Genomic DNA, 12497 nt, shown 5'->3' on the forward strand with positions numbered 1-12497 from the left:
CAACGCACGCAGGGTGAGAAACAGACAGGATGGACTGGAAGTGTTGGTCAGCTTCCCAGAGCCATGATATCATTGGTATTAGTGAGACTTGGTGGAACGAGTCCCCTGTCTGGAGTGCTGGGATGGAGGTGTGCTGGCTGTTCGGGAAGGGTACGCCGGGCAGGCGAGATGGAGGTGTCACACTATATGTAAGGGAGAGGTTTGATGATGCAACCCTTACTGTTAGTGACGTGGTTGAGAGCTTCTGGGTGAGGACTATGGAGATGGGAAACAAAGGAAATGTTATACTGTGCGTCTACTGCTGATTGCCCAGATGGGATGTAGGCATTTAGGAGAAATCTCTGGATCAGTAGCCCTTATCATCATGGGAGATTTCAAATTCCCAGGCATCAACTGGCAATATCATACTGCTCTCATATGCAGGTCTTGAAGTTTGTAGGAGATAACTTCTTGTCACAGGTACTCAGTAAGTACCTGTGGGGAAAAAAAGAAAAAAAGATGACCTCCTAGACATGTTATTTGTGAATAGAAAAGAACTCGTGCGGGACGTGATGGTAGGTGGCTGTCTTGGCCACAGTGACCATGAAATGGTTGAGTTTAAAATTTTCAGTGTAATGAGAAAAAAGGACAGGAGAGTTGCTACCCTGTACTTCAGGCAAGCAAACTTTAAGTTATTTGGGAAGCTACGTAGCACAACCCCCTGGGAAGATTAGGGCTTTTGAGGGCTTAGGAGTCCACACGTGCTGGTCAGTCTTTAAGAACCATGTTTTAGAAGCACAGGAGCAGGCAATTCCAGTGTGTCATAAGTCAAGCGAGCAAGGCAGAAAGCCAGCTTGGCTGAACAGGGAACTCCTCATGGAGTTCAAGAGGAAAAAGAAACTGTATAATCTCTGGAAGTGAGGTCAGTCTTCACAGGAAGAGTACAGAGCTGTGGTTTGTATAGGCAGGGAGAAGACACAAAAGGCCAAGGCTCAATTACAGTTGAATCTGGCCAGTGTTGTTTCAGATAACATACTTAAAAGAGCCCTTCTTGTTAATAGCAAGAGGAGGTCTAAAGAGAACGTTGGACTGATACTGGTTGAAGATAATCATCTGACTAATAGAGATGAAGAAAAAGCAAGGGCATTCAATGCATTTTTTGCCTCAATCTTTAGTAGTACTGGTAGACCTGGGGCTGCCCAGTCCCCTGAGTAAGAGGACCATGACTGCAGGAACAATGACTTTCTATCTGTGGACACTAAAGTTTTAAGGAACCAGTTGTATTAGCTGAATGTTCACATAGGACCTGATGGGATTCACCCCAGAGTCCTGAAAGAGCTGTCAGAATGTTACAGCAGGATCCATCTCAGTCATCTACCAAAGGCCTAGGGAGTCTGGGGAGGTCCCTGCTGACTGGAAGCTGGCCATTGCTATTCTGATCTACAAAAAGGGTGTGAGGGAAGACCCAGGGAGCTACAGACCTGTGAGCCTGACCTCAGAACCTGGAAAAGTTATGAAGATGATACTAGGTACTACCAAAAGACATTTAAAGAACAATGTGATCATCGTGTGCAGTCAACAGGGGTTTGCAAAGGGAAAGTCCTAACTAATTGGATGACTTTCTGGGATAAGGTCACCTATCCAGTGGATGAAGGGAAGGTAGTGGGTGTAGTTTTTCTGGATTTTACTGAGGCTTTTGATACTGTCCCTCTTAGCATCCTTCTGGATAAGTTGCCCAACTGTGGGATGAGCGAGGTGACAGTGTACTGGGTGAAGAACTGGCTAAAGAGCAGCATTCAAAGTGTTGTAGTGAATGAGGCTATGTCTGGCTAGCAACCAGTCCACCAGTGATGTTGCTCAGGGGTCAATCCTCAGGCCAGTGCTGTTCAGTATATTTATCAATAGTTTGCATGCAGGAGTTGAACGTACCCTTAGGGTGTTAGCTGATGATACCAAACTAGGAGGTGTTGGTGACTCTTGAGGGACTGGAGGCCTTTCAGAGGGATCTAGATAGATTGGAGCATTGGGCAGTGACAAATGGGATGAAATTTAACAAGTCCAAATGCTGGATTCTGCACCGAGGATGCAGTAATGCTGGGAAAGTCTAAACTGGGAGAGGAGTGGCTGGAGAGCAGCCCTGCAGAAAGGGACTTGGGCATGCTGGTGGGCAACAGCTCAACAGGAGCCAGCAGTGTGCCTTGGCACCAAGAGGGCAAACCTCAGTACAGTTTCCATGGGCTTAATTCTTTATTAGTTTGCATTTGGGGGCTATAATTGGATCCACTTGTAGAAGTGCAAATCAGGAGCAACTTCATTAAAGTCCCTGGCAATGTGAGTGATTTGGGGGATATAATTGGATCCAGAAGTGCAAATCAGGAGCAACTGCATTAAAGTCCCTGGCAATGTGAGTGATACCTTAATAAGATTCCATGCAAGAAAAGAACAAATTCCTTGCTCAAAAAAGTCTTGTACTGCCTTCACGTGGGGTAGGGCCGTCCCGGTGTTGTCATGGCTGTATTAGATGGGAGTGCAGAGGGTTGCACCAGTCCGTGCCCTGTACAACCAGCGTGTTCTCTCTCTGTTTGCTCTTAGTGCGATAGCATCAATCTTGCGAGCCTGGCTCAATCAGTGCTCTGAGGATTTCAGAGAGCCACCCAACCACCCCTGCTTGCTGAAGCTGCTGGATTACCTGAAGAAGCATATACCTGGCTCTGACCCGGAGAGGAGGGCACAGAACCTCCTGGAGCAGTTCCAGAACCAAGAAGTGGAAAACAGTAGTGAGTTACCTTTCCCTTCTGTCTTTCTGTTCTCCTAAACTGCATAGTACCACAGGGACTGATGTGGAGCACATTTCATTAACTCTTATGCTAATTGACACTAGATACTCACCAGTGACTTTATTCTTGTTTCTTTTTTTTTTTTTTAAAAAAAACCAAATCTCTGTATGAGGCCACAGGTTCTATGCAGGATGAAATGGTACAATGTAGGTGCCTACACATGTTTGTTCCGGGGGGGTTGGGAAATCCAGCACTTCTCTAGTGCTTAGCCAAAGCTCTGAGATTGCTGCAGCAGCTAAGTGGTTAATTGTCAGTGTACTTCCTATGTCACTGAATTAAAACACACAGCTGCTCTTTAGCTGGTCTTCTCATTTCAAATATCAACACCCCCTCCCCTCCAAGAAAAGCTCAAACCAACAAAAAGTGAAATAAGGAGCAGTGACAAAATACAGCTTGAGTCAGAAGCTTTGTTGTCATGAAGCTTTTCTTCCTAGTTACCATCATGTCAAAGGAAGTGTCTGTGGCTGTTTTTTCCTATTTGAGTGGCTGGTTGCTGGTATCCAAGGACAGAGGAAAAACTTACGTTATTGGGGGTCACAATCTACTGAAACAATAGTGAACTGTGGCACCACAGCTATGCCGTGTGCAGCCTCAAGCCTGACATGTACCCTTGTCCTGGTCAGAAAGCTTCTGTGGCATAAGCTGGAAAGTCATAGGAGCTCCTGTAGTGTGTGAATGAGAACTAGAATCACCTTCCAGCTTTGACAGAGGGGCAAGAGGGAATAATTAATGTGAAAAAGGATAAAGGAAATGACACAAAAGAAAACATTTCATCCCATAAAAATAACGTCTGCCGGATGTTCCAGAAGTACCGTGTCAATGCATAATGCTGTGAAATGCCAAACTGACTTTGTCATTAACACGTACCCAACAAGGTGTACAGCACAGAGCCCAGGGCATTTTCCTTATGGGACACAGGTAAGCCAACAGCATTGCTCATATGGGCCCACTGATGTCCTCTCCTGGGTTTGACTCCCACGGGTCAGCCAAAGACAGCTCACAAGAGCTGTGTCTGGGTTCATCTGTTCAAAGCGAACAGAAGTTCCTGGCAGCTCTGATTCTGTGTTGGTTTCCTCAAGTAACCATTGAAAAGGTTCTTTTCTGAGCTGTAGGTGGGTCAGTTTGAGTTACAATATTTTCCAAGTTGTGGCAGAATAGAGGCTGTTAATTAGAATAAAATCAGAGGAGGAGAACACAATTAGCCTACAGGGTCTGCAGAGAAGAATTTTCTAATTGTCACTTTATCAGAGCTCCACCTTTGTTCACTTCAGACATTTCTTTCAAAACTCCTGATGACAGACAACACGTTAACTCTTGCTGATAATTATTGTTCTAAAGCACTCATATTGTGCTATGAATTTAAAAATTTGGGTCCTAATCCTGCAGTTTGATTTGTATAATCAGATCTCCATTCAGTCATGCCAATAGATTAGATTGCACTACCAGATACATAGATAAGAGCTGTTCCTGGCCTCAGTTCTTGCAGCTTGAGCAATACAATGCAAAGTGAGTCAGCAACTGCAAACTCAGAAGGGGCACGTGGTTGCTCTCAGGGAAGCCAAGGGGGCAGCTGGGCTTTGAGAGGGCTAAATGTATCAGAGCAGTTTGAAGATGATGGGATACTTGACTACAAGAGGATTGCAGCTTCTTGGAGAGTAGGGAAAAGCTGGTTATAAATTTATGAAGGTGAGAGAGAAAGGAGAAAGTGGCATGAAAATAGGAAAGGAAAATCTTGCGTTGCACTCCAGCACCTGATTTTATGGGTGCTGTGAGTTTTTGAGTAGGGTTGCAACTCGGTGATGAGGACTTGCAGTTGAATTTCAAAAGCTGAAAGAAAATGAGGAGTTACACAGCTGAAAAAGAGAGAGAAAAAAGTGTGACTCTGGTAACAGTTCAGCAGAAGTCCACTGAATTATGCATATTGTTACAAAACAGCCACAGAAAAATAATGCTGGAACAGAGGTCTCCATTTATTGCATGTAGCTCTGTCAATAAATTGTACAATTGGAATGTACAGATGGAAATCTGGATACAGCCTGGAGTTGGAATTTGTTACATCAAAACTGTAGCAATTTATATTGGTGATTAGGTTTTGCTAACTAACAAAGAAAGGAAAAATGAAGTATTTTGAAAACCAGTGATGAAGTATCACTTTATCTGCTTTTGTTGCTTTAATGTCTGTTCTGCGTTAATTGGGCATGAAGTATTGCCTAACATACTCTGAAACGCTGCTTGCTTTTCTTAATGAAATCTCCATAGCAGTAAACTCAGTACTTAAGTCTTTTTTTTCCTTCTCCATTCTTATGGAGTTACTGTCCTCTTACGGGAAAAGGGATTAGGAGGAGGATTTATTTTCAAGGATTTTCTGTTTGACTTCCTCCTCCACCATGGGAAACAAGGGCATATTTCTTTGTGTTTTAATGTGGCTTTGTTCCCAACCTGTGGGAGCCAAAAGGTAACATGGGAACATCTGTGCAATTTCTTCCCTTCTGCATGGGATGGGGTCCCTCGATGAAGACAGCTCTGCTCTCTCACCTCTTCACTCCTGCCCAGCGCAAATTTAGAAGCAGTATGCAGCTAAATGCTGTAGGTGTTCACTCTATTTCCTTTTCTGGGAAAAACTCCCAGAGAAGGAAGATGAAGGATGCTGGAATAAACTCCCTTCAGTATAGTCCATGTAGCCACAAACACTGCCAAGAAATCTGATATCTCCTTTTATTCCACACATGGGAGATGAAATCTGGATATAAGAGCATTCCTAACGCAGTATTTTGGGGATATAACTGCAGTCTTGCCCCTTTGCAGTTTAATATTTTTTTTTTCACATAAAATGCATAAATGCTGAAAAATAGATTGACAAAATTTCGCAATGTTAATTTTTATTGGGGTGTGGTGGTGTTTTTTCTTCAGAAAAATGGTTAATAAATGGGTTAAGCCAGCTCTCCACTAAGAGACCCTAAACAGCTCAATTCTCTGTTTCTTTTTATTCTACCTTTTCTTTGCCAATTTAATCTTCTGGTCATCATCTTTCTCACTAAAATATGCAGCACAGTGGGACTGTTAGATCAGGTAGGACTCTTTGGACGTTCTGTTATAATATACACAGTGATGTTTTAAAAGAAACAAACATCTGCTTGGATTCACTGCTGTATAGATTTACTAAGTCATGTTTTCTGTCCTGGACAGGTGGGTTCTATAACCCTTCACTCTGTAACCTAAATGATGAAGAGGAACTGGAGATGAGCAGTCCAGAAGAGTTCTCTTTATTCCCAGAAGACCGTGTGGCAGAACAGCTGACATACATGGATGCGGTGTGTAAAGTATATGTACTACTTGGAGTACTAGGGGAAATAGTACTGGGCTTCTGAAACGGTTTTTAAATTATGTCAATATAACCCAGTGGTCTATAGGTCCTAACTGGTCTGTTGTTGGGACACAGGACACAGCCCTGCTTGGTTATCCAAACGTGCTTCATTCATTGGGCTTTTTTATTTCAGTCATTCTGAAGGTTTGCTGGGTATTTTTTTTCAAAGTGTGTAGCCTTTTTTTGTGAAGTTTAACAGTTAGCACCTGAGAAATAGTGCATTTTGACTGTATTAATACCACATTAGATTTAGATCCAATTTGTACTGTAAACATGCAATTCTTCTTGTGGATGATAGAGATCTAGGAGAATCCTGCTGACTAGACACTTCTATTTCACTCCAGGAACTCTTTAAGAAAGTTGTAGCCCACCACTGTTTGGGATCCATCTGGTCTCGAAGGGATAAACAAGAAAACAAGCACCTGGTAGCTACTATCAAAGCCACCATCTTTCAGTTCAATGCAGTTACCAAATGTGTTGTTAGCACTATCCTGAAGAGCAAGGAGCTGAAAACACAGCAAAGAGCCAACATCATTGAGAAGTGGATTCATATTGCACATGTAAGTCATTAAGTTTAGACTGTTTAATGTTTCTTGTGCGGGTTCTTCAGAGGGAGAGAGTTGGGAGGGGAGAAAAGAGTTGTATGCATTGGTCCCACGCCAGCGAATGTCTAAGCTCTAATTCTTTCTATTTTTGACTGACTTTCTTTGTAATAGCAGATGAAGTATTGCCCTTCCTCTCCATAGTTCCTTCCCCACCATGGAAATGAGACTGATGATAGTTCTCTCTTCACAGGGTTGAGGGTGCTAATTAATGAGTGAGGCATATTCTGTGTCTTGCCAGATGGGGAGTGCCATATACTTGATAAGTAACATTTATGATAAGAGAGGTAAAAATTCAACAAGTTCACTTGCCTAGGAAGGAAATACTGCTCCTATCAGTGAAAGAAGTGAAGTGATGGTGGATAGCACCTGAAGGTTAGATCTGTTTTCAGAGGAAAGTTTAATAAGGATGGAGTCAGCCTGGCAGTGGTGCAGGCAGAGTAAGATTTGTGCTTACCTGCCTTTGGCTGTTCGCGTTCAGTCCCTGATATCACGCTCCCACCCCTGCATCTGTGAACACCACGGGAGTTGAAATAGGATATGGTGGAAGACAGCCCAACTATTTATGTCTTCATACATTTATATATGTATCTATGTATGAAAGTAAAGTAAACACAAGGTTTTAAGTAAGTGCAGAAAAAGCTGACTGACTTCTAGGTAGCAGCAGCCTCTTTAACATGGAGAAAATGAAATTATCGTTTGTGCTCTTTTGTTTTGAAAGATTCCTGAGGCTGACAGGTCGTTTGCCTACTGAGTTATTCACAGTTTACATCAGATGTACAAACCAGCTGGGTTTGGAGGGAAATAGAGGTGCAAGCAGTGACAAGAAAAAATGAGTACACTTACAATATGACACCAGTCTCCTCATCTTGGGACCTTTCTGCTTTTCCATTGTCTTGCGTGTTTCTTGAACACATTTTTAGTCTTCACTTTGATTCCTTTGTCTTGCAGCAGATTAGGTGTATCTTTATCTTTGCGTGAGAGGGCTTCGTGTGCCTTCTTTACGTAACCCGAGTTTCCTAATTTCTAAGATTTTATCTTTATATTTTACTGTAATCTTTGTAACTCCCCTTCAGAGCACTGGGCAGCTGGCACTAAACTCGATCTCTCTTTTGAAGAGACCATTAAAGCACTTTAATATGGATGCATGTTGACTTCTGTTTTAAGAATCACATGGATTCTTTCTGAGCTACACAAAATAAGCAGTCATAAAAAGCTCAAGCCAAACAGAGGCTTTCCAGCCTTGACAATGAGCTTCTGTGCTTCCAGAGGCACTATTGTTAGTCCTGGCACCTAAGCTCCAGCAACTGCATGGGTCAGGAAACTGGTATGGGGAAGCAGTCTTTCACTTCTCTTTTGGCACTTACGTTGACTCATTTTTGTTATCAACTGATGGCTGCTTTATAGCCCATGTGAACAGATTAGGAAGTTTGATTCCTATTTTCTGTGTTCAAATCTTTAGACTGCAGAGAGTACCACCTAAAGTGGCCTTTGTGGGATAGACTGGGCTGCAGCCTGGGCAAGCAGTCCAAAGCAGCTTCCTGCTCATCCTGGGAAGCCAGGACAGACACCACACTTACCATACACGTTCTGTGGATGGAGAACTTTGTTCTCCACCTCTGATGATTCAATGCTTCTCCCTTAATTCATACACATAATTAAATAGTTCAGTCTGAGCCAAGTGCATGAAAAATGCATGTGCACGTTCTACAAAATACTAGCACATGTAGAACAGCTACTTGTGTATATACTTAGCTGCCCACTTCTGGAGAAAGCTGCTTGCTTTGTGCATGCAAATGAGCATTTTGAATAGTTAGATGTCTGAATTAGAAAGTAATCCCCTCATTAAAGTGCAGTTATTCGCTGACAGCTAACTCTGTAACTTGGCAGCAAGGAGTTCCACATTTGTTATCTGTTCATGCCTTTTGGGTCCAGTTTCTTGGTTTTCAAGATAAACTGAGTATTTTTTCTAACCACCATTCCTCTCTGCTCCACCTAGATCTAAGGTTCCTGAGCAGGAGCAGCCAGTTTCACTCACACAATATTTTCTTTAAAAACAAAAAGTATAAATGAAATCATTAATATCCTGTTATGCTTAATTTTTTAAAATCAAAGTTGCTTCTGCACAGGATTCTTTGTGGTTTTCCCCTTGTGAAGGACACAGCATGAAACAAAATTATTCCAACCAGTCTTCTGACATACAAATGAAAGCTTGGTATAGTCTATAGTCCGTTAAATCATTGAGAGCACAATATCCAATATCGAATTCCTAATGTGCTTTAAATTATGCAACGTGCAATTAAGTCAAGATGGTCCAGATTGGATCTTCCAGTGCAAACTCCTGTTATATTGGGGCAAAAAAAATGCTGAGAATGTGTGTCTCTAAATCTGGGTTCTTCCCAGCCTGAATTTCAAGTTGAAAATAAAGAAGGTAGGGCCTCATTCTTAAACGTGTCAGTCTCTGAAGAAGAGCTGTTACGTGGCTTCTTTGGCCCCAAACCATGCAAGAATAGCTTTCAGGTCTTCTATGTCTTACCACATGACCTTGAACTTGATCTTTATCTGGCCTAGCTGCCAACCTGCTTCTAGTGCTGTCTGCCCAGTCAGTCTTCCTAACCCACACTTTATTAAATGTAGCCACCGAAGTCACACACACACAAAAATTTATTTATTTTTGAGGTACGTAAATGGGAGTAAATGTACTTGCCTTAGTTGTTCAGCCAGTTATTATGCAACTCATGAACAGATATATCAGTCTGACTTTTGTTTATGCTGAGGCCATTTTGCATTTGTTCTGTCCTATGAAGGAAATAAATCACGTCTGTGTTCACTGTAAGGTTCCTTTACATAACCAGCACTATTAGTGTAATAATGGGCCCCATAAAACCTTGCAGAAATGGAATTGTAGCTTGAATACACTCTCATCTCCATGCAGCCATCAAATTGGCATTCCTTCTCTGCTGAATTTGCATGTAAAGACACCTGTTGGTAAGAACTTGTCTTTGCCAGCATTTAAGTCTGTGGTGCCCATGCTCTAGTTCACGAGCCACCAACAGACCTACAGGAGTTCTTTGAAGAGTCACAGGTCAGACACTCCCTACTCTCCTTGCTTCCCCCTGCTTTATCAGAAATCTGTGCTGTTTTTTTGATAATTAAGTTTTTCAGTATCCTTTTCCATCAGAAGTTTTGCCAAGAGAAGCTACATAAAAAATGTCTATGAACCTGTTAGGATTTGACCCCAACTCTGGAAAAGCTGCAAAGGTTTTTCTCCTTAACAGTGTGCACATACACATGGTTATGAATAACTTGAATAACAGGTTATTCCTTTGCGTGTCTTTATTTTTAATTAACACTTAGATGATTGAGGGTTTACCTTTTGAATACCACATACAAAGAGGAAAAGCCTCATTTTTCCCTGAAAGGATAAAAGGGATTTGTAACTATGAGAAGCTTTTTAAGAAGTGTAACATTTGTGCTTTTCAGCCTGACTTTGTGGACTCAGTTCCATTTTTAATTTTACTAGAACTAGAAGCTGTAACACTACAACATGACCACAATTACATGAAAGAGAGGAAAACAAGACAAAAGTGCCAAAGCCCATAAAGTGTTTGGTGTCTGGAGGGGGGAGTAGTATTTTTGATAGTCAGTATTTGCACAGCTGCCTGCTTAGCAGTGAGAATGTGTAGCAAGCAAGACATTGGTCAAACAGAAGAGCAGTACTGTATTCATAATGCTGACTTCTAATGCTCCTGTATTTTTAACCACTCCTTTCACAGGAATGTAGGATCCTGAAGAATTTTTCCTCCTTGAGGGCCATCATTTCAGCACTGCAGTCCAACTCCATCTATCGGCTCAAGAAGTCCTGGGCGTGTGTTCCAAAGTAAGCCTCCCCTCCCTCCGCTCCTCTGGCTAGCCCCAAACAAGGACAAAAAGCTCAGTGCTCTTTGTTTTCATCTTGTTCTTCTCGGTCTTCCTGTTCTCCTCCTTCATGGACATCTGTTGTCTCAGAAGAACCTCTTATTCCTGTGATGCTCAGACCCTTTTTTTTTGGGTCTGACTGCTGTGAGCTTCTCTGTTATACTGAGGGGCGAACCTGCCCGTGGGGATGCTGGGGCTCTTCTGTCCTTACAGCATATTGGATCTTCCACAACCTATTTTGAAAAACTGTGGGACTAGCTACTCGCCCAGCTCATGCACACTGTTCTCGGAACATCAGCAAAAGAGCACCATGACACTTGCCTGTTGTATTCTCTCCTCTGAAGCTGGAGGAAGTCCAGGTTGCTACAAACCGTCACTAATCCTCTTCTGCTCCTGACATTTCCTTAAAATATATACCCAGACTACAAATCCAAATCTGTATTGAAGACAGTATTTCTTACAGGAATGTCTTGTGCAGCTGGTACATTTACTGCACACCAGACACCAGAGATGTCAGCGTAGGAAAGATGGTTTTCTGCTCGTGCAGTTCGGGAAGAATAGTTTCCTTTCCTCTGCCTTTGATAAACAAAGGAAAATGTCACTGCCACGCAGTATACGCCTGCATTTCCCCTAGAGGGAGGTGGGCCTTTCCTTCCGCTGCCCCGTGTCCCTGTTCCTGATCAAAATACTACCAGCTTGTGTGTGTAGTGTTGGGCAACAGAAAGGGACTCATCCTCTGCAATGCTTCTAGCTTTACAGACTGCACAGAGCAGGGCAAAAATGAAGTGCTCGGAATACCTCTCACAGCTGTTTTCCTGTTCCTTTAGATCCATTTACCCACTTTCTTACAACAGTCTCCTATCCTGCAGCATAAGCCCTTCTTAGGGTGTGCATGCCTATGGCATTTCTTTGTGATACTGTCAAATAATGCCTGACCTTACTGGAAGAACCAGAAGATGCCAGGAAGGTTCCTAGTAGATGTGCAGCATCTCACTGGATGTGTTTTGGTGGTGTAATCTTTTATATGCCTAACTGATTAATGAGGAAAAAATAATAATCTGATCTGATTTTAAATGCTTACAGATAACCTAAATGATTTAATCTTTTTCTGTACAGGGACACAATGCTGATGTTTGAAGAGCTGTCTGATATCTTCTCAGACCATGACAATTATTTGACAAGCAGGGAGCTGCTGATGAAGGTGAGCATTGGCTTGAGTTGCAAGGCTTGTGATCTCCATCAAAGCTGAGGTTAGCCCTTTTCCTAACCAGCTGCCAAAGCTCATCCCTCCCTGAACTACTGTATGCAGTGCTTCAGGAAAGAGAGGTCTGTAAAACCTGTGATTTTCTGCTGGAATGAGAGGTGACTTTGTTGTCCCTGAAGGAACCAGCAGATCAAGGGAGGTGATTCTGACCCTGTACTCTCTTTTGGTGAGACCCTACCTGCAGTGCTGTGTCAGCACCAGAGCTCCCAACACAAGAAGAAAATGGGCCTGTTGACGTCAGTCCAGAGGAGGCCCCAAAAATGATCCAAGGGCTGGAACCCCTCTGCTGTGAAGCCAGGCTGAGAGAGTTGGGGTGGTTCAGCCTGAAGAAGAGAAGGCTCTGGGGAGACCTTATTGCAACCTTTCAGTATTTAAAGGGGCTCACAGAGGTGGTAGCTGCCCCATCCCTGGAAACAGTCCAGGTGAGGAGGGACAGGGCTCTGAGCAATCGGCTCTAGTTGCAGATGTCCCTGCTGACTGCAGGGGGTTTGGAACTAGATGTGACCTTTGGAGGTCCCTTCCAGCCCAAACCA

At 42.9% G+C, this 12497-nt stretch overlaps 1 protein-coding gene across 1 annotated transcript in view; it reads left to right on the forward strand.

Moving 5' to 3' along the window:
* Positions 1–12497, forward strand: part of RGL1 (ral guanine nucleotide dissociation stimulator-like 1) — a gene marked incomplete at its 5' end in the record, with an annotated part of 81607 nt that overhangs the window by 54127 nt on the left and 14983 nt on the right. The window contains 5 exons of the mRNA XM_008937514.1: positions 2572–2756; positions 6003–6127; positions 6525–6740; positions 10559–10662; positions 11817–11901. Of these exons, the coding sequence (XP_008935762.1) occupies positions 2572–2756; positions 6003–6127; positions 6525–6740; positions 10559–10662; positions 11817–11901 (715 nt within the window). The remainder of the gene's footprint in view (positions 1–2571; positions 2757–6002; positions 6128–6524; positions 6741–10558; positions 10663–11816; positions 11902–12497) is intronic.

The sequence above is a fragment of the Merops nubicus genome, unplaced genomic scaffold (assembly GCF_000691845.1).
Source record: "Merops nubicus isolate BGI_N331 unplaced genomic scaffold, ASM69184v1 scaffold17430, whole genome shotgun sequence".
Taxonomy (NCBI): Eukaryota; Metazoa; Chordata; class Aves; order Coraciiformes; family Meropidae; genus Merops; species Merops nubicus.